We start from the raw sequence: 21,043 nt of genomic DNA, 5'->3' as shown, positions 1-21,043 counted from the left end.
TTGTGGATAAGGAGCAGCTATCTAATCATCTATCAACTATTGATGTCTAATGTAAAAATCAGGCTTGCCAGTTTAAAGAGGAAGCAGATGAGCTGAGCTTTCAAAATAAAGCAACAAATCCAGATGAGATGGGAATCCAATGTAATTCTTCTAGGGCAGTACTTAAGCAACAACATCAGTGTTTGCAATTATTGTTTTTAATAAATCATAACAAATTGATTTTTTATGATTTCAAGGGATCAAATCTCTAGATTTTCACTTTTTTTTTCTGGTGCATTTTTATAATTTCATTGTTTTAACTGCTTTTTAGATGTCCAAAATATGTTTAGAAAACTGCTACATAAAATGAAAGATTATGAAAAATGTTAGCATCTCACATTGGCAGGGTGAGGGTCAAATCTTCTCTATGCTAATGTGTTTTCAACTAGAAGTGGATTGTCAGAGTAAAACATTGGATTAGATGTAAACAAATGTACAAGTACAAAAATTTTTAATTCATTTCTATATATAAGTTACAGGCCTACAAAATAATGCTAGTACTGACTACTCTTACTTCCAGAGTTGTGAGAAGTGTGAAAGAAGATAATGAAAAAGAAAAATTGCTCAGATATAAGCTGGAAAATTCAGCTGGAATACACCCTGAAGCTAATAAAAGTCGGAGCTTCCCCATCAATACCAGCTGCAAAATCCAATATGGCTGCTGCACATATAAAATAAATTAACAGATGGAGTAGAAACCTTATACTGGCTGGTGAGCACTTCTTGCTGAGATTACGGTAGTTAGGACTGTAAATCTAAACACTTAAATCTTAAACATTAAATAGGAACATATTTTAAATATTGCTAACAAGAAATTCTCTCAAAGTCTTTTGAAAAGCACGTCAGTTTCATAAAGAAGAAACTCTTTTATTTGTAAAACTGAAACCGGAAGTTAGTGGGTTGCTAAGGTTTTTATCCTCTTCCTGTTTGTCAGTGTGTGTTTTTTTCTGTTGGCCTCTTCGGCGAAACTGGTTTCTTAACGTCTGAGTTTAGCTAGCTTACACCTGCGACAGTTTCCCCATTAAACGCGGAAACTGTTTTACCTGCAGCATTAAAGATGGCGGCAGCCTAGGAGCAGTTATTTTTATTTGCTTGTACAGTTTATGTGGACGGAACCGGTTATGTTTACCTCAGGAAAACTGCCAGATTCGGGCTGAGTTTCAGGTATGACGGGGTAAGAGGAAACACCTTCTGTTTAATTTATAATTCGGTCTCAGCTGCTTCATTAATTCGTCTTACTTGCATCGCTTAAACCCTGTCAAAGTTAAACACTAATCTAGTAAATTATCAGGAGTAGAAGATAGTGACGCTCATTTTAGCCCCCAAAAAAGGTGATGACAAGCGTTTAAAAACCATAAACGACAGGTAAGTGAGTTTGTTGCTTTTAAAAATGTATCTTTCTTTTATTTTTGAAAACGTTTATGTGATTATGTTATTGATTTTGATGAGATAACAGCTGTAGTGAATATTTTAGGTGAGTTTTGCGTTTTATTTAAATGAATGGCAGGCTTTTTATTGTCTTTATCGACATAATGCCATATATATGATTAGACCATCTCTTATGTTTGACAAAATGAAACAATTTCTTTATCTGTTTGCTTTAAATTTAGATATCCTGATACCAGTCTGACTTAATCTGTGATTTCACAGTAAATTTTGGACTCTTAAAGCTACTTATCAGACATATCTGTTGAATAAATCAAACTGGCCAAAGGTATAGTTTGACACATGTGGAATAATATTACATTAATATCAATACCTAATGTAAGTTGTGATTTACTCAATGAAATCGTCTTATAAACTCTTTAAAGCACACATATCTCTGGTAACATCACAAGAAGTAGCATTCTTTTGAAATGAGTTGTTTTCTTCTTTTTTTAATGAGTTATTTAATGATTTTGGGAATCAAATAGAAAAAGTCAAACAAGAATATCAATTAGTGTCATTTAAAGTTCTGAAGGCTTTAACTGTCTTTACGTTCACCATGTATGTTGGCAACAATAATGGTTTGAAAATAATCTGAGTTAAACACATAAAGCTGATGATCTGCAAACAGCTCGATTCAGCCTCTGGTGATTTCATCAATAAAATAAATCCTAAAGCAGCTGTGATGGTGTTTTGAAAATATTGTATTTTTTTTTTTTTAGAAATCCTGCTTTGTCAAAAGTCAAGCTCCAATGCTCAGCTGTTTTTTTTTAATGGGGTCAGTGTGGATTTATTATTGGGAAAAAAAATACATGACTGCAAAGTATCTTCAAGTCTGTCTTTATGTTCCCAGGTCATCATCTTAAGATCCAGAGGTCCATCTCAGATTTTCAAATGAAAATGGAGGAAAAGCCCCTCTCAGGCCCAGACAACACCAGGCTGGAGGTGATTCTTCCTCAAACAGATTTCTTTGTGTTTGTTTTTGAGTATTTAATTCCTGTTTTGCACTTTGTGGTGTTTGTTTTGCAGGCCCTGATCCAAGACGTGTACTCTGAGCTGGTGGAAGATGCGTGTTTGGGCCTGTGTTTTGAGGTGCATCGCGCCGTCAAACAGGGCTATTTCTTCTTGGATGAAACGGACCAAGACAGCATAAAGGAGTTTGGTTGGTGGCCAGTCCTTCTAGTGTTTTCCCTCTAGTGTCACCAGGTTCTTTTACCATATATGTATCTGTTTATTCATTCAGAAATAGTGGATCAGCCAGGAGTGGACATATTTGGCCAGGTGTTTAATCAGTGGAAGAATAAAGAGTGTGAATGTCCCAACTGCAAAAGGTTAATAGCAGCTTCTCGCTTTGCTCCACATCTGGAAAAATGTCTCGGCATGGGACGCAACAGCAGCCGCATCGCTAACCGCAGGTCAGTCAGCAACGACGGGAACTGATTTGTGTCCCATTTGAAATTCTGAACTTTAATGTTATCTCGTTAATTATTTGGTTTTAAAAGATTAGCCACCAGTAACAACATCAGCAAATCTGAGAGTGATCAGGAAGATAACGACGACCTCAACGACAACGATTGGTCGTACGGAGCGGAAAAGAAAGGTGAGAACTTAAAAATCATCATAGATTACTCTGTTGATGCTGAATATTGCATACTAAGCACATTTACTGTGCATCTTTTGCAGCCAAGAAGAGAAGGTCAGATAAGGTAAGTTAGTTGTGGTGCTTAGGCACAGAGTAAACGTTTTCTGATTACAGGTAGGAGTTTAATTATTACATTTTCCTTTTGCAGAATCAGAACTCTCCAAGAAGATCCAAATCTCTGAAACATAAAAATGGTGAGTGGCTCACAAGATTAGATTCTGTTTTAGTGGAAAAGATTAATCTGAGCTCATAATCTGTAACCAGTCAAAACCAGTTGCTTTTTTTTAAAAATGCAAACTAGTTTATAATACTTGAGAATTGAAAATGTTTTTGTGTGTTTTTATAAATGCTGATTAAGCATGAATAATTTTTTTTGCAAATTGTTTAATTAGTTACACATTACACTTTTTTTTAAAATTTGACTTTCAGTTATGCTTATTAAATACTGGAAGATTTGTCACGAATTTAAGACTCACGGTTTTAAAACAAGGGACCATGAAAAAGTTACATCTTTAAAAAGTGAAACTGGAGAGCTACTTTTAAAACTTAAACATCACTCAATACATTTTTTAAATTATAGTATATTAAAATGTATTTCTTGTGTCATTTAGGCGAGCTTGGGGCTAGCCTTGGTTCGGATCCCTACAAGGTAACAAATCTTCAGACATTTGTGACTTTTATTCTATATTTTTCCGTCCTGATTTCAGATGGCTTTGTCTTTCTCAGCAGTACAACTACAACGCTGGCATCAGCTATGAAAGCTTGGGACCAAATGAAATCAGATCTTTGTTAACAACAGTGAGCATCGTTCATGGCACCATGCACTAATGTTTCTGGTCTTTAATTTAAATTGTTAATGAAAGTGATGTGTTTCTGCAGCAATGTGGGGTGATCTCTGAGCACACCAAGAAGATGTGCACAAGGTAGTCACCATGGGAAGAAAAAGTGTTTGTTTAACTGCCGATGCATTTTTTGCTGCAAAGGATTCTGCCGTTATTGGATTTTAGGCCATAACATGTTTCATACTTAAAAAAAAGTAATTGAATTATTTGTGTATCTGTATTCTTTAAATGCATTTCTAATAAGTAAGCATAAATAGATGAGCATGAGGGGACATGTTGGCGAAAAGAAAAGCCCTTGGATGGATTGGTAATGCCGCCTTGTGTCCCTTCAGGTCTCATCGATGTCCGCAGCACACAGATGATCAGAGGAGGGCCATCAGGTTGTTCCTCCTGGGGCCGTCCGCGTGAGTCTGCCCTGCCTCCTTCCTCAAAAATGTTCTGTTTTTATTCCCCAAGTGACAATTTTTTGGATTCATAAAAGTACAAGATGGCAAAGTTTTACTTAAAACTCTTTAAAGTATGTTTTAATTGAATAGCATTCTGTTTTGTACAAAAAAAGCTAAATGTCATCAGAAGTACTCCATAGTTTTAAAACAGTTTTGTTTGGCTCAAGAAATGTCTCAATCCAGATGTGTCAAACTCGAGGCCCATGGGCCAAATCTGGTCCGCCATATCTTTTTATGTGGCCCTCTAGATTCTAGACTAAACACCAAGTGTGCTTAAATATTATATGATCAATCAAATCAATGTAGTTTTTATTTGTTTCCTGCCAAATTACATCAGTCGATCCAGTTTCTTGAGAATTATCGTGGAAATTAACGCAAAATCAACAAATCCCCTCACTTTTTAAATTGGGAGTTTATTGCAGGTTTTTCTCAAAAATTGTCAAAATCTTTCTTATTTGAACTAAATAGCTGCCTCTGCCTTAATTGATATGAGATTATAGTCCATGATCTATATAAAAATGCATTTTTATATAGATTTTATATAGGTAAATGCAACTTTACCAGCATAAATAAGAGCAAATATTTCCAAATTAGTAAAAAGTATCACAAAATCCTGGAGGGACTGAAAAGATGTTCAATAACATTTAATTTTAAGAATTAATTGATATTTTAACAGTTTGCCAACAGGTTTTATCAATACATTCTGGCACAACTGGCCTTTGAAGACCATTCATGGCCCAAAACAAAAATTTGGGTTTGACACCCCTGCCTTAATCACTGTTTTTCTGCATCGGATCGGTATCAGCCAATACTAGAACTTCAATGTCTGTATCGGCATCAGAAGTGAGAAAAGTAGATCGGTGCATCCATAGTATCTTTCTGACACTTTCAACACAATAAAATGTTAAATAATTTATTTTTACTGTGTGTGTTTTCACTGTTTTTGTGTGTGTGTGCAGGCCGACGCTTCCTGATGCTGATGTGGAGGGCGACAGCTTTGACATTCCCAATGGTCAGGCCTTACTGAGCCGCCTGCAGTGGGAGGACTTCCCTGACGTCTCCCCCACTGACTCTGCCTCATCAAAAGCCAGTAAGGAAATGTCAACGCCATCAATCAGTTTTAAATAAAACCTGAGGATTTGGGTTTTTATAAATAAATGCATCCGTTTCTCTCACAGGCACCAATCACTCAGATTCCAGGAGGCCCAAAAAGAAGAAGAGGTTGGATCTGAGCTTGAACAGTGGAGGGGGAGGAGTAAATATGACTGGAGTCAGCAGCAGCAGCAGCTGTCAGAGTAATATCAACTTATCAACCAAAAAAAAGAAGCCCAAAACAGCAGCACCTTCTGTTTCCAGCATCTATGATGAATTAAACTAGCATGGACCTGCTTTTCATGCACAGGTTTAGGATATGACTTATCTTTGAATGTAGGACTCCTCCTTCTTCATCATAAACTCTCACTCATCTACTTCTCCTGGCACAATTCCAGTTATATACCAGAAGCTTTAGGTTTATTTTTACATTAATAGAACTAGAAAATCAGGGGGTTTCTCAATCAATTTCATGTTGCCTATTTGAACCCAAAAACAACTTTGCTGATAAGTTTTACATATTTCTTAAAAGAAGTAAAAAAGAGATCAAATAATAATTATGATTTACTACATAGAAAAAAAAATTATGTAGCTCCTTGTCAGAGTTGTCGAACCCATTTTGACATCTTTGCAGTGAATCTAGATTTCAAACTTCTTTTCACCTTTAATGCGACGCATATCTTGTGTAATTAGAAATGTAACAAATCTTTAATAGAAGTAACTATCAATGTGGGTCCTTGCTTGAGAAGCACTGTTTTTTGGGGGTGCTGAAACGGTGTGCGCACACCCAAAATTTTACTTGATTTTTTTTATTTTTTAAAGCACCTTTTGGTTAACTTTCAGCATGCCACATTTCTCAGAAAAATATAGATAGAAAATATATGTGTGCTGCAGTAAGTGCGACTCCTTGCAGAAGTTTTCTAAATCCATCAGGATTTCTGCAGGATTTAGTTCTGCTGTAATCCCTTTTCGGCTTTCTATGTTTTAGCTAAAAAAATAATCATTATTCAATAACAAATTCCAGATCATGATGCTGCCACCACCGTGTTTTATGTTGATTTTTGGTTATGCTTGGTGTTGTTTGCGTACAAAGTAGCTGTTTAATTTAAGTTTTTATCAGTTGAATGCAGGATAAATGTCACATTTAAGGAGAAAAACCTTTGTGCACTCATAATTTATAACATGTTTCCTAAATATACTATATAGAATATAAATAATTTTGAATTTGTGTACAAATTTGAAAAAAAAAAAAAGATTGTTAGTGAATTCATGAAAAACTTTCTTTACTTTGCTTTGTGGCATCTTCAGTTCTTTGTGACTTCCTGCTTTTATTCTGCTCCATTTAAACCAAAGTACTGAGGAAGCACTCTGTACTCATCAGTGACTTAATACTGGCATTGTATTGCACAATTGTGTGTATCTGTGGGCTGATTTGCATTCAGTGTGAACGTCACTTGGATATGTGTGTGTGTGTGTGTGTGTGTGTGTGCATGTGCAGTCTTTTCACAAAATCATGAAATGTGACATTTTATGGAAGGACTTTGGCCATTTTAGAAATTTACCTGCGTTTACATGAATGTGGTTTTGTGAGTTCATTTATAGTGATGTTCATGTATTTCTGAGGGCCTTTTATGGCACATTTAAAAAACATTTAGTAGCGTAACTGAAGCAGACGTCCAGTGTATTTTTTATGTTTATATTTTTTCAGGCACTTTCTGTTTATGAATGACAGAAAATATATGGGTGCTGCAGTAAGTGCGACGGGTCTGTGTTCTGTGATTATATATACACATGCTGTTTTTTGTTTTTTTATTATTAGTAATCATGCTGTAGTTCTTAACCAACCAGAAAGACTTTGGTTTGTTGCCATATTGATATTATGATACCATTTGACCAAAAAGTCAGTCATGTCAGGAGCTGGTTTCTCAAATGAGGCTCATTTTCAGTTACAGTGCTGATCAGAGACTTGCATCCCATCATTATCCGAGTAACTGGGTAATTAATTCTGGACTTTTAATGATTTGTCGAAGATTCTCGTTATAGCTATTCCTAAACCTGCTTGGAAATGTGTGCTGTTGAATCACCCAATTGTGTTGATTTTTATTTTCACCATGTTGCTGTTTTTTTTTTTTTTTCTAGATTGAACAATATTCTCAACACTTAACTTTAATTTTTATGTAACTCAGATTTGTTTGATACAATATTAGAAATGCATAGGAGTGCAAATAATTCAGTTACTTTTCGATAAGAAAACATTTTCTGATTAAAATCCAATAGCATTGCATATTTGTAGCAAATGCAAATAATCCATCTGCAGCTAAAATTTATTTTGGATTATTTACGTTAACTGATTAATAATTGCAAAACTTCTTGTTTTTTTTCTTCTATGTGCTCTGAATGTGCTGTTTTTTTTCAGCAAATTGCATGTTTTAGAGTTTGTGTGCTAAATTTAACAATCGATCACTAAATTAGTTGCCGATTATTTAAATTATCGATTAATCACAATTGTTTCAGCCTGAGTGCCTTGTTCTCGCTTTGAAAAATTCTGTTTGTTTCAAATGCAAAAAGGACCCAGAGCATGTAAACTTCTGATCAGAACTGTATCTGGTTCGTATGTGAAGGCGAAAATCGGATGAGGCTCGTGATGTGCACTAGTAGATATACTGTAACACCGACGTTTCAAATCTTTGCTTCTGGCGCTTTTGTGAATGAAACCAACAGCTGATGTGCATTAAAATGAAAATGCAATATCGACCGATATTTATCAAGCACAGATGAGTGTCATGTATCTAAATGTGACTGTTTCCCCCCCCCCCTTCAATGCTATCATGTTTCTAAATAAACATTTATTGCACCCAACAGATTCAGGCGAATGAAACTGACTTGGCTGGAAATTCTTTAATTCCAGATACAGCTGAAACAAGACAAGTCCAGTATTGATCAGGAAGAATATCCCACTGCGAGTCTAAGTGCCAGATGTAGTTTCAGCAGATGTACTCTATTTTATTTACAGAAAATACAACATATTTACAGTCTCTCTCCGAAACGTGTTATGTCTAGCAGATGTTTAAGGTACCGATGCAAAGCAGCAAAAAGAAATGTCTTCGCCTCGATCTGAGACGGCTGGACAGTTTTTTCATCCACAGAAAGCTTTTATTCTAATACTATAACATAGGAGGCAAACTTGTAAAGCGCAACAGTGTTTTTAGATGTTTTTTTTCTTGAAACATAATTTTTTTTCTTCCGAAATAAAGAGTAACACACGAGAGATTGATAAATCTACCAACAAAAGATGAGATGAAGCCAGAGTGTTGCTAAATAATGCTCCAGTTAAATCCTCTTCCACTGCGCTTAGACCATACTTTTTATTTTTCTTGGTATGTGTTCAAACAGGCTCACTTTGCCCCCTGCCAAACACGCGCACATTTAACAAGCTGCAGCCTTTTTTTTTTTTTTTTTTTTGGTACTCAAGCCTCTGTTTTTTTTATTTAGTCCCATCTCTTTGCTGCAGTTATTTTTTTGTTTCCCGCACTTCGTAATGTGCTGTAGCCTCGAACCATGTCTGGTCTTCTCAGCGGCTGTGCATTCCGAATATGAGAAAGCTAAAAAACACAGTGACTCCCACCAGGGAGATGGTCGCCGGGGCCGTGAAGAACTGCCTGTAGTTGATGCGGAAGTACCAGACCACAGCCAGGATCACCACGAACACGGGCACCAGCAGGCTGCTGGTGCTGATGGCCACGCTGGCCGACCTGAATCCTCCAGATGCCCCAGGGCCGGCCCCCGCCCCGGGCTGGGACCCTTCCTCCGGGTTCGGTCCTTGCACGGCCTGGGAGATGTGGCAGTGGATCACGCTGTTATCTGTGATGTTTAAGGAGAACAGTGTCCTCTTGGGATCCTGCAGCAACTGGCCTCGGTAGATTAGTTTCACCTGATGCTCCCGTCCTGAAAAACATTTGCTGGGAAAAGGAGAGAAAATGGATAAAAGATGCATTAGAGGAATTAATGCATTTTTAGGAAACCTTAAAGGTGACCTAATATGCTTCCTTGAATATGTTATGAAAAATCTATATGCTTTTCAAAATATGTTTTACATTTTGTGCACAAAATCATTCTTGGATGAGATTTTTAATATTTAGAGCTTCTTTCAGAATGAGCTGTTTCAGGACGTCTTGTCACTTTAAATCCAAATAAGCTGCTGCTGGCCACGGCCCCCAAACTCGACGTTTACACTGGCACGTGAAAATGGCTGCAAACGGCAGACAACCGTACATCTTTGGAAAACGGGAGTGAAGCCTCCTGCACAACTACAATGCAGCAAGTGGTTTCTGGATGGTAAGTCAACAACAAAGCATTTTTTATTTTCCAGCAGCCATTATACAGAACACACAGCGGTGACAAATCAGCTGACCAAAATTGCTGGAGCTCAGCTTGGGTTGCTAGGTAACGGGATGGGCTTCGCTGAGGTTGTTATGTGAGGGGTAGTGCCTGCTGATTCGCTATGTCACATTTGGGACGTTTTTGAAAAGGGTTATTTTTCAGACATCAAAAAAACATTAACTTATTCCCAAAAAAGAGCCTTGTGTTTTTATTGAGCACTTGATCTGTTTTTAGAAGCAGCAGAGACTCGAATGGAATTATGAAACGTGCATAATGTGAATTTCGCATTATAAGTCCCCTTTAAATGTTCTTTGGCAGACAGACTTGAGGTAAAACAACAAAGAATGAGCTTGTTTTTGTAGACACATGTAAAATGTTGAATAAATGAAATCCTCATGATTACATAAAAAAGTATATTTGTCTCTCCCTGCAGGCCTGTCGATGTGGTCTGCAGAAAACAAGTTCAGCTTTCATATTTTTGTGTTAACGAAGCAAAACCTGCACAGAGGCTTTGGGAGAGTCGGTCTTTGTTTACCAAAATGTTAGAGCATTCTGGCATCTAAGCTTGATGCTTATAGTGTTTTTAATGTGCCCTGTATTTATGTGTTTATGATTTTGTCTGACGTACTTGGTGTTCTGCTTGTAATTTTACTTGATTATTTTAAAGTGTGTTTAGAAAAGCACTATACAAATAAAATGTATGTTTATTATTTTCTGTTGGGCATTTTTCATTGACAAACCTTTTCAGTATTCCCACGGTATCTTCTGGTTCTACAACGGCAACCTCCTCTGTGTCGTTTAAAAACTTGAGCCGGACGGAGATGGAAGTGGTGGTGGAAGCACACGGGACGGTGGTTCTCAGACACAGAACGGCCTTCACCGGATGTCTGTCTACCCCTTTTAACTCCTCGTCCTCATCATCATTCTCGTCTGCGTCGTCCTCCTCTCCGTCAGAGGAGTGCGGCGCTCCGGCCTGGGGCTGTTTGCTCCGTATGTCCAGCCGCAGGTCCGTCCAGACGTCCTCGGCTGCCTCCGCGTCGCCCTCTCCCCTCTCGTTCACAGGCTCCCTGTCGTCCGGCTTGTTCTCCTGTGCGGGTTGGGCGGCCTGCTGCTCCGGGGCGTCGGCGCCGTTGGGTCCGCCACTGTAGTTATCGTGGGCTCCCAGTCCTATTAGTGAGGCATGAGCGCCCACGGTGAGGATGGTGCCCAGGATGTGGTCTCCCCGATCTGCGACGTGAGTCGAAAGCCAGGCTAAGATGAGGGCCAGGGCGAGGAGCAGCGCGCCGCCCGCGGCCACCGCCTCCTCCTCCACCCCCTCCAACATGGTCAGTGCACACACCGCCATCTCTGTTCTCTGAACCTGAAGGAGAAGATGGACAGGTAAGGATCAAGTTCATTTTTTTTATTGTAATATTTATGTTTAACAGGAAAATACTCAAAAATTGAGACCTGTCACAATAGCTAATTTTGCTAGATGTTATATTGTCCCAATAATTGTTGCGATAAATGGTAATATTGTTGTTTTGAGACCATTTTAAAGTAATATATTTGTAATATGTTGTAACTTTATTTTGTAAAAAACACTTAAAACTGGAACTGGAAGATATTTCCCATTTCCAAACTGAAACCCAACACCCAAAAACAATAAATAAAATGGGGAAAACCCACTTAAAACCAAAATCGTAAACAAAATTTCCCTTGAAAACATCTCATTCATCAGAATAGAAATTATTGAGCTCATTTTAATTCATCATACGATTAAGTGCGCATTGTGACAGGCTTAACTATTTGTAGTTCCTGTTACTTGAACTGTTTTGTTATTTCTTTTCACTAAAACTGAAAATTATTTCTACTCACTCAAGAATTGATTAATTGTTGCTTTTATTAAACTAAGAAAAAAAAAACAACTTGACATTAACTAGTATCAAAGTAAACTGAAGGTTTGGACCATTTAAAAATTTCCAACACTCCAATTTATTAATTTAACTTCCTTCTAATGAGGTACAAGAGAAAGTATTCCTCCTGCATCTGATGCTGTGCACTGACGGTCAGATGTCTGAAAGAAGCCTGCTAAAAATGTTGAAAACTAGCATATTTAGCAAATATCCTGTTATTTTTGTTTAGGTCAATTAGAACAAATATACATCAAAATGTTGTAATAACTTTTCTAATAATTTAACTGCAGTAATAATACATTTCTGGGGTCTGGATAAGAACAATATATTTAAATAAAAATAAAATTACTTGTTAGTTCTTTTTATTTTTTTGAAAAACAAAGATAATTTAACTCACAGTTATTATACGGTTATAGCGGCCAAAAAACACAATCCTAAGATATGCAAGAGATGTTAGGGCAATAAATGATAGCTGTTGGACTTTGGTTAGAAAAACAAACTAGCAACACAAATTCAGACAAATTGTCTCCATTTGCATTAATGTATGAGTCTTTATGTTTATTTTCTACAAATACACTATTACAATGTTTTGACTGCATATTAACTGAATTACTTCATTCTCACTTTTTTTGACAGGACCAAAATGTGGACTAAGAGCAAATGTATTTAGAGGATAATGACTGCATATACAATTTAAGACCATTTAATGCATGACAAAAATAGAGATTCTTGTTTTTTTAAATAAAAAAAAACGGGACGGAGAAGTGAGGAAAAACTGGAGGAACCAGTTAAACAGATGACATTCTTAAAAGCTAACGTATTTAACGTAACACACAGACAAAGACTGTAATATAAATACATTCAAGCAGACGTAATTTATTTTAAGACAGATTACAGATTAAAAAGTCAGGAAGAACACGACTGGTTATCTTTAAAAAGCTCCGCAGCAGCTGTTTCTTATTCAGACAAGCTACATTCAGTGACTGTCAACATTGTTCGTCGAGCCGTTTATATTGTTCCTCCATAACCAGCTTTTATTCCAAGAATAAGGAAACTATACTTTTGTTCTACTTACTTGTCAGACTGTCATTCTGCTCTTATTAGCTCCTTAGCTTACCAGCTAGCCTTCCTAGCTTGATGAAAAACGACCTTCCGCTGTTTACGTGCCGCACAGCTCGCTTCCTTCTGTCGCAACAGTTTTCACATTGAACGCAGGCTTCGAGCAAACATCTAAAAGTCCTTAATAAGCTGTATTTTGGGTGGCCTTACCTGACAGCTGTAAAGTCAAAGCATGTTGAAACACCAGGCTCAGTTTTACTTAGCAGCTACGGCTCAGAAGCCACAGAATAATAACAGTGCAGGCTCGGTTACGTCACCAGCCGGAGGTGGGAGCGATTGTTATGGAAACGGGGCACGCCTGTTGCTCCTCCCCCTGTTACCTTTACGTTACAGCAGAGCAGCAAGGAAAGAAATACCAAAGTACATAACTTCAAGAAAACTGTAGCTGCTAGCCAGTCAAACTTCGTCCACTGTAGATTGTTGCTTTGCTGTTTTGTTTTAAACAGAAGTGGGTAGTGGCTAGTTACATTTACAAGACTAACTTTTTTTTGGAAAAAAGTTTTCTTTTAAATAGTAACTCAGATGTTACTATTGATTGCTCAGCACAAGAATTGTCTTTTTAACCATTTTTAAAAAACCATTTCTACCATTGGAACGTTTACTTTTGTTTAAGTGAAAAATATGTTGAGGTTGTGTTGGTTTTACCTGGGTACAATTTTAAAAATGTTAGGTACTCTACTCACCTTTGATAGTAACAGCTACATTACTTGAGTAATACTATTTAAAAGTAACCCTACTCTTGACTTCAAATTTCTGGATGCTCTACCCACCTTGAGTTGCTTCATTTAAAGGGGCAGTATTGTGTAAAAGTGACTTTTTTTTAGCTTTACATAATTTTATAGTGGTATTCTTTCATCAAAATGTACCTGGAGTATTTCTTTGACTCTTTCACGGACGCTTGAGAAATTCTTTAATCTCCCATGTTGTTAACGGCTTAATGGAGGAATGTTTTTGTGATGTTTGTGATGACTTTCTGAAGGCAGGGTGTCAGAAAGTAAGTATTTAAGCCTCCTTTAGTTGGGGAGCGCCATAGGATTCCACAGAAAAGATCTTCCTGTACTTATGTACAGGAAGATCTAAAATAAAATAAAAAATAAAAAAGTATGAAATTTTAATATATTTTGCTCCTTTACATGCAGAGTGAAAAATTAAAGCATTAATTTCTTGTCATTTTGATTATTATAGCTTGCAGATAATGACAATTCAACATGTCAGAAAATTAGGACATAAAATAATGAAAAAAGAATATTTCAAAACAAACTTCAGAATTCTAAAATATTCATTTCTATGCTATTAACGCTTAATCATTTTTACATGAATTACTGCGTCACAAAAGAACCTGGCTCCTCAGAGGCCTGTTCCTAAGCATATTTATAGAAAGTTAAGTGGAAGGAAAAAGTGCACCAGCAACAAGAATAATCAGTGCTTAATATTTTATTTTCATTTGAAAAAAAAAAAGCACATAACATCTGAGTACTTTATTATGACATAATCTTTAAAAGAAAACTTGCAATGTAGGAAATGAGGATCTGCAAAGCAAACAATGAAAAACAAAATGGCCTATTGCACAAAAGTAATGCTGCCAGACAAATAACTGATAATAAATGCAGTGAGAACCCTGCAGAAGTTATCCTGCAGTTCTTGCAAATGCACACCACTTAAATCTTTTCATATTTTGTCCTTTTACAACCACAAACTTCAATGTAATTTTTGATTTTCAATACAATAAACCAAAGAAAAATAGTCCTTAAAAATACAGCGAAAGGAAAAGTTTGTATTTTCCTTTCTTTTTGCCTTTTCCAGCAAAAATCTGAAAAGTGTGGCATGCATTTGTATTAACCCAGCTTTATTCTGGCAGCTCTAAACCCGGTGTATTGATAAAATATGTTCATAAACTGTTAAAATATCAATAAATTATTACAATTAAATAACATAATTTAACCTCCAGGATTTCCTGATACTTTTTGTGATTTTTGTTTGTAATAAAAATCTAAGTGTTTGTGGTACTAATTTGGAAATATTTGGCATATTGGTACTTATTTATAACGGTAAACGGGACTTTTTATACAGATCACAGACTATAATCTGACATCAGTTAAGGCTGAGGCCAGTAAACGTAAGAAAGTTTTTGACAATTTCTGATAAAAATCTGCAATAAACTCCCAATTGTGAATTAGCACAAACAAGTTAAGTTGATTTTGCATGAATTACCACGATAGTTCCCAAGAAACTGGAGGAATTGATTGATATAATTTGGCAGTAAACGGATAAAAACTGCATTGATTTGATTGATAACATGATATGTAAGCACATTTAGTGTTTAGTCTAATTTAGAGAGCCACATAAAAAGCTATGGCGGGCCAGATTTGGCCCACCAGCCTTGACTTTGACACACGTGGGGCTGAGTGACCGACGCCAACTTTTCAGGCAGCATCTCTTGTAAGAACTAAAGAATAATTTACATTTTGAGGAGTCAGTGTTATCCACGGCACTACCAAGCAGCCTTCATGTGACAATTTGGATTTAGAATCAATAGTAATAAGTTTTAAGATGATATGACAACATCAATATTTACTGGAGTGTCTTGTTGTCACAGAGCAGCAGATATTCCCTCACAGAGCCAGGAACGTCCAGCTCACATACAGCTGAGTGACAGCGGGCTCCTAAATGCCGACGCACAGCACAACGGCAGAGATGCTGCAGGGACCGAGGCTGAGCGCTCCTCTGACGCAGCGAGCGGAGAAACATCAGGTGCTCCTGGGAAAGCTGCGGGCAGAAACAGAGACATGAGAGCAAACGACGAGAGAGCGGATTTAACACCTCAGAGAGCTCACCGCGTCAGGAGGCAGGGAGTCTGACCAATCACAGGGCGGGATGGATGTGTACGAGTTCAGCATCACGCCCAGAACATCAGGATACGAGGCCAGCTGTTTCAGCATCTGGGGCGGATCAACGTTCAGTCAATTCATAAACCTGACACCAGATCAGGTAAATAAACCCTATTTATTTCTGTAAATATGGGTTGTTGTAGTCAGCCAAATACAACAATCTGTTGTTGTATTTGGGGAACAATCTGTTTCTTTGTAAAGGTTTTTTAATTCTTTGTAAAGGTTTTTTAATTCTTTCTTTTTTTTTAGAAATACAAATTTACAACTTAAAGGGGCATAATTAAATATTTTCCAGTCACATTGCCATTTTACAGCACAATCCAGTAACTATGTTGCCTTCAGATGTTATGACTTAAAAGAAATTTGACTTAATAATTTAGCGCCTTGAAATTGGGCCTCTGTCTCTTTAAGAATCTCCTGCTCTTTCTGAAACTCCGGCTTCAGGAAGTCATCACAACATGACTCTTCTATTAACCCTTAAACAATGTTTTTACCAGCGTTGCAGAAAGAAGTAGCTGGTATAATAAGCAGATACGCACCAGGTGTCTGCTAATTGCTGCTGGCTAGTCTGAAGGAGCTGAGTTGCTTGGGAAGGGCTTCTTTGTCAGGCGGAAACTTTTGGGCATTCCCAAAATCATGCCAATGGTCCAGCCCTGAACGCCACACAGCCTCCAACAGTTAGCACCAATTGGATCATAGTGTAGTTTTTGCTATTTTTTTTTAAATAAAAAAGCAGGGTTGCCAATAAAGTTTTAACAATTTAAAATAAGTTATTTGTTCTATATGGACACAAAGCTGGTTTTAGAGTTTCATATCTAAAAGAGGAAACTGGTGAAGCAGTAGACTCAGAAAGAGCTGTCAGTTTTCTAAGATGACTTGAGAGTTTTTAGGAATCAGAAGCAGAGGTCTAAATTTTAATTCAGTTTTTTATGAAAATAAAAAGTAGACATGCATTTAATTGGTGTTGTTTTGTGTGTGTAGATCAGCTCAGTGTTGGTTGAACCTTTGGTGAAGCAGGTTTTGCTCCGTAGTTCAGAAGGGATCGCGCTACAGCCTCAGATTGCTGAGTCGGGTAATCTTCCACAACCTTAAAAAACAACAACAAAAACAGCGTTTATTCTGCTTTCTGGCTTAAAATTAGTACCTATGTTGTCCCTGTTGTTATGCAAACAGTCTGGTACCTGCAGCAGGCAGTCCATTGGTGTGTATCCCGCACAGTTCTCAACATCAGCCTTCGCTCCATGCTGCAGGAGGATGTCCACAATCCTGCAGCAGCAGTTTGCGCAGGCGTTGTGCAGCGGGGTGTGCTGCTTCCTGCCTGCAGTTTGGGGATTAGCTCCTGCATCCAGCAGCTGCTGGATCACACGGAGGTACCGCCCAGCTTCGGACGGCCTCTCGGCTCCGGAGCAAGCTGCATTCAGGGGGGTCTCCCCCTCTCGATTGGTGGCTAAAACATCGGCGCCGTGGCTGAGGAAGAGCTGGACGTGCTCCTCCAGGCCTCGCTGAGCAGCCACATGCAGAGCGGTGAGCCTCGACTCCCGGCTCCGCGCGTTGATGTCTGCGCCTCCTTCTAAAAGCAGCTTGGCACAGCTGGGGAACAGTCACATCCTGATTATCTATGCATTAGAGTTTTTCTTAACGTTAGACACAAAAGTGATGCCGTATTTGGACATTCATGTTTACATGCTCCTGTTTTTTTTTTATGGTATAAAAATATGAGATCATAAATCACTTTAAAACTTTTCCCTGCATAAGTGACGCATCCTGTGCAATTCAAGTTAAAAACAATCAAATATGTTGGGGGTTAAGTAAAAAAATAAAATAAATGAATACAGCTACATGGATAAATTTGAACAACAGTAAACATATTTTCTTTGATTCAATTTCGGTATTCCATCCTCTTGGGTTCAGGATCCCACATCTTGATTTGATAAAAAGTTATTTTCCAAAACTTTCCAAAAGTTCTCAAATTTCCTCACATTCATATCTAAAATTTGATAGATGTGAATCAGTTTCATTACTTCATGAAAAAAGTTATTCTTTTGTTGTTTTGGTTGGATGTTCGAACCGATTCTGTTGTAGAAAATGAACTGTTCCTCCAGCTTTCGAGCAAACAAATGAATGTTTTAACTAAAACTGAGAAGTAACCCCATAACATGATGCTGGTATAGTGTTTTTTCCCCCCGTGATGTGCATATCTTTTATAATTTTGGCAAAAAGTTTGACTTGTTCTCATCAAACAGTAACTGGTCATTAACCCAAACAATCCTGGAAGATTTTAGCCACGTCTGGATGTTTTTCTCAGAAAAAAAGCTCTATGCTTTCTCACTGTATGGAGGAAATAATACTTTTTAAGCTCCAATCTGCACTGTGCCATGGAGTAGATTTTATAATTGTCAGCAAACTGTGGCTGAAGGATACAAATGAGACATTTTCACAAAAAGAATCCTAACTTTATTCAAAGTTGATCAGACTGATTCAGAATCTAAAAGCTGAAACTGAATCACAAAGGTGCTTAAAAAAAGGTTTGGTTTAAGTGTGTGCAAACCAGATTTCATCAGATTTTATCTAAAAAAAAAAAAGAGTTTGATGCATGTGATTTACAGTATAAATGGTTTGACCACTCACTGGAATGACTGGGCAGAGGTACAGAGGTGAAGAGGAGCACTGCCATCTGCTGCCAGCACATCAGGATCTGCTCCATGGGTCAGCAGCAGCTGAACGCAGACAGGATGGCCGCCTATGCAGGCGTCGTGGAGTGCCGTGTTGCCTCCAGGGTTGGCGTTCACCTCAGCATCACGAAACAGCAGCTCCTCCACACACGCTGCGTGACCCCGGCTGGCAGCCAGGCGCAGGGCCGATGTTTGTTTCACCTTGGAGCTCAGCGTCCACATGCCTGAGGAAAGCAGCAGCGTTACCGGCACTGCTAGCACTGAAATTAATAATATAAACTAAAATCTCTGAGGCATACCCATTTCCGGAGCCCAAACCATCTCCTCATGCACCGTCTCCATCAGGGCGTTGACCATTGCAGGGTCTTTCAGCACAGCGTAGACTCCCTTTATGTCTCCGCACATGAAGGTGTTGTGGATGCTGGTGTCTCTGCAGCGGATCTGGGGTGGAGGGGCTTTGACCTCTTGGATCCGCTGCTGCCTGGGAGGGAGTCGGGGGGCCCGAGGCAGCGGAGGCCGGATCATGGCTCTCCTATGAGCCAAAGCTCGCCGTTCATCCTCCCAATCCTGGAGCTCCTGCTCCAGTCTGAGAGAGCGCAGTGAGGTAGAGGAGAATGGAAATGTGTCCTTGGACATAACACCCTACAATCAGTCCTATAAAGTAAAACCAATGAGAGCATGGCAAGCAAACAGAAGTTAACTTTATTCAAACCCCTTGCGTATATGAAATGAGCAGTGTTGCTTATAGAAATGTCAGCAAAGAGCTTTCACTCACCCTTTAGTGGAAGTGCCTCGGGTTTCTATGGAATCCAAACAAATGTAAAGCAATTTACAAAAACTGGACCCATTTCTGTTTTAAGTTAAACTCATACGAAAAAAACACTTCTGAATCAAATGCCCTTCGTTTGTGCACAGTCACAAGATAAGTGCTCAAATAAGTTCTACACTGGATATTTTTAGATCAGAATGCAAACTGATACTCGCACTATTTGATGTCACCACTAGATGGCAGCATTAGCCTTACGTTTATTTCCAGTAAAAAGCAAAGAGCACAGATGTTGACGTAATACGCCACACAGAGGACTAGATGAACTGAACTGAGTGATTCATAAAGCAGCTTACCGTTTTTACTTATTCATTTGTTTACTTCGGGCTGGAAAAAAGATAAATAAAATAAGAGGAAAATAAGACGTGACAGTAATGACGATTGTCATCAAGTAAAAAGCTAACAATAATTAGAAATTCCGAAATGCCGAACAATTCAAAAAATTATCCTCTATATATTTGTAAACGATGGGCTTTTCACAGATTTATTATTTGTTGACAGAAGTTCTGTGCTCTTAAAATTTTGCGCTTAAATACGAACAGAAACTACTCTAGATGTTAGCTAAGCTTTTATAGCTAACCGATGCTACCTTAAGGAACAGAGAACGCTCTTGACCGACGTCAACTGAATGCGTGAGTGCTCGTTACGTCAGCACGTCGCGTTCGAACGTATCGGCGGGGTACCAAAAAGCAGCAAACTGGGGAAAAGTTGCCTTCTGTTCGATCCTGTTTAGTAATTTAAAAAAAGAAGTTTTGGGGAGAAAAACGACTCTTTTATTATCTGTCATTTATTGAATGGCATTCGATTTCAGTTTGGTGTATTTATCTGAACTCAACAGACTCGGCTTTCATCGTGATATTCCCTGAGTGCCATGGTGAGTTATACTCCATCAATCTGAACAGCTAACAGCAATGCTAGTGGATATTTTACGTCTGTTAAATCCATCCCTTGTTATTTCTTGTGCTTTTGAAGACGTTAAATCGTTGGACTCTGTGTTACAGACCTGCAAACTGAGTGGCCTGTTCAGCCTGGACGAGGACTTTGATGATGAGGTAACACACCTGGTTCATATGTCTGATTATCACAGTGTCCTCTTTCCATTCGGTGATCTGCTGACCTCTGTTTGCTTCCCGTTGTCCCAGGATGTGCTGGGGCCAGACTGGAGCCCCTGCTCGGTGGCAGGGCCGTCCAAAGCGGCAGCTGCCGTGTCATCCTGCAGCCTGCGGGCTTCTTCTGTTTCTCACAGAGACCAGGAGAAAACGTGCCATCAGCCAACGGGAGAGAAACTGGCTGAACTGTGCAATGGCGCGGTGTCAGGGAGCGCCATGCACAGTGGTGCTGCACAAACTGTTGCTCAGGGGTTGAGGCAGATCTGCTCTTCCTCTAACACAGCCTGCACAGCTGAGGATGACTTTGATGACTGGGACGTTGACCTGGCAGACCTGGATGAATGTGACTACCAAACAAGGCAACTTTCTACGCCTGCAGCACCTGAGCCTCCGTCTTCAGTGAAAACACTGAGACCTTCTACTTATGTCACGATCCAAACGCCTTCTACTCGGAGCATGCAGGACACTTCTAGCTATTGTAATTCTATTGCAGCTCCACAGAGTCTTTCTTCTGCGCACCTGCAGCCTCCGAGTACCAGTCGTGCCTCATTCCCTGCAGCTCCTCCACAGACTCCCAGCAGTTTCTCCAGGATTCCCGCCGTTTCCCCGGCACCCAGCAGTTTCTCCAGGATTCCTGCCGTTTCCCCGGCACCCAGCAGTTTCTCCAG

At 38.7% G+C, this 21,043-nt stretch overlaps 4 protein-coding genes across 13 annotated transcripts in view; 2 read left to right on the top strand and 2 right to left on the bottom strand.

The window, feature by feature from the left end:
- Positions 1-945: 945 nt before the first annotated feature.
- Positions 946-5,801, top strand: atxn7l3a (ataxin 7 like 3a). Of its 6 annotated transcripts, none has more exons than XM_008416278.2 (14): positions 946-1,213; positions 2,187-2,242; positions 2,318-2,409; positions 2,494-2,626; positions 2,708-2,879; positions 2,967-3,064; positions 3,148-3,170; positions 3,255-3,300; positions 3,718-3,755; positions 3,833-3,904; positions 3,986-4,029; positions 4,281-4,352; positions 5,354-5,484; positions 5,573-5,801. In XM_008416278.2, exons 3-14 carry the CDS (start codon positions 2,359-2,361, stop codon positions 5,770-5,772), a joined length of 1,080 nt encoding a protein of 359 aa, XP_008414500.1. In that variant the 5' UTR covers positions 946-1,213; positions 2,187-2,242; positions 2,318-2,358; the 3' UTR covers positions 5,773-5,801. The 6 variants fall into 6 exon arrangements, with proteins under 6 accessions (XP_008414500.1, XP_008414498.1, XP_008414501.1 ...); XM_008416276.2 differs by having other exon boundaries at positions 946-1,404; XM_008416279.2 differs by lacking the exon at positions 2,187-2,242 and having other exon boundaries at positions 946-1,203.
- A 2,568-nt stretch (positions 5,802-8,369) lies between these two features.
- tmub2 (transmembrane and ubiquitin-like domain containing 2) lies at positions 8,370-13,251 on the bottom strand. Of its 3 annotated transcripts, none has more exons than XM_008416281.2 (4): positions 13,031-13,251; positions 12,837-12,946; positions 10,607-11,226; positions 8,370-9,445 (listed from the first exon to the last, which is right to left on the bottom strand). In XM_008416281.2, the coding sequence occupies exons 3-4, from the start codon at positions 11,209-11,211 to the stop codon at positions 9,058-9,060; spliced, it is 993 nt and encodes a 330-aa protein (XP_008414503.1). In that variant the 5' UTR covers positions 11,212-11,226; positions 12,837-12,946; positions 13,031-13,251; the 3' UTR covers positions 8,370-9,057. The 3 variants fall into 3 exon arrangements, with proteins under 3 accessions (XP_008414503.1, XP_008414505.1, XP_008414504.1); XM_008416283.2 differs by having other exon boundaries at positions 12,837-12,943; XM_008416282.2 differs by lacking the exon at positions 12,837-12,946 and having other exon boundaries at positions 13,031-13,250.
- A 1,047-nt stretch (positions 13,252-14,298) lies between these two features.
- On the bottom strand, positions 14,299-19,363 carry asb16 (ankyrin repeat and SOCS box containing 16). 2 transcript variants are annotated; one of them, XM_008416272.2, is made up of 7 exons: positions 19,216-19,362; positions 18,740-19,082; positions 18,397-18,664; positions 16,950-17,358; positions 16,772-16,855; positions 15,715-15,819; positions 14,299-15,646 (listed from the first exon to the last, which is right to left on the bottom strand). In XM_008416272.2, exons 2-7 carry the CDS (start codon positions 19,074-19,076, stop codon positions 15,452-15,454), a joined length of 1,398 nt encoding a protein of 465 aa, XP_008414494.1. In that variant the 5' UTR covers positions 19,077-19,082; positions 19,216-19,362; the 3' UTR covers positions 14,299-15,451. The 2 variants fall into 2 exon arrangements, with proteins under 2 accessions (XP_008414494.1, XP_008414495.1); XM_008416273.2 differs by having other exon boundaries at positions 15,537-15,646; positions 15,740-15,819; positions 19,216-19,363.
- A 565-nt stretch (positions 19,364-19,928) lies between these two features.
- hrob (homologous recombination factor with OB-fold) overlaps positions 19,929-21,043 on the top strand; it is a 12,612-nt gene continuing 11,497 nt past the window's right edge. The window contains exons 1-3 of one of the 2 annotated variants that reach the window (XM_008416275.2): positions 19,929-20,140; positions 20,268-20,318; positions 20,409-21,034. In XM_008416275.2, the coding sequence (XP_008414497.1) occupies positions 20,138-20,140; positions 20,268-20,318; positions 20,409-21,034 (680 nt within the window). In that variant the 5' untranslated portion in view covers positions 19,929-20,137. The remainder of the gene's footprint in view (positions 20,141-20,267; positions 20,319-20,408; positions 21,035-21,043) is intronic. The other variant, XM_008416274.2, reaches the window with a different exon arrangement.

Source organism: Poecilia reticulata, linkage group LG8, assembly GCF_000633615.1.
Source record: "Poecilia reticulata strain Guanapo linkage group LG8, Guppy_female_1.0+MT, whole genome shotgun sequence".
Lineage (NCBI taxonomy): Eukaryota > Metazoa > Chordata > Actinopteri > Cyprinodontiformes > Poeciliidae > Poecilia > Poecilia reticulata.
This window is presented reverse-complemented; position numbering and strand designations above follow the sequence as displayed.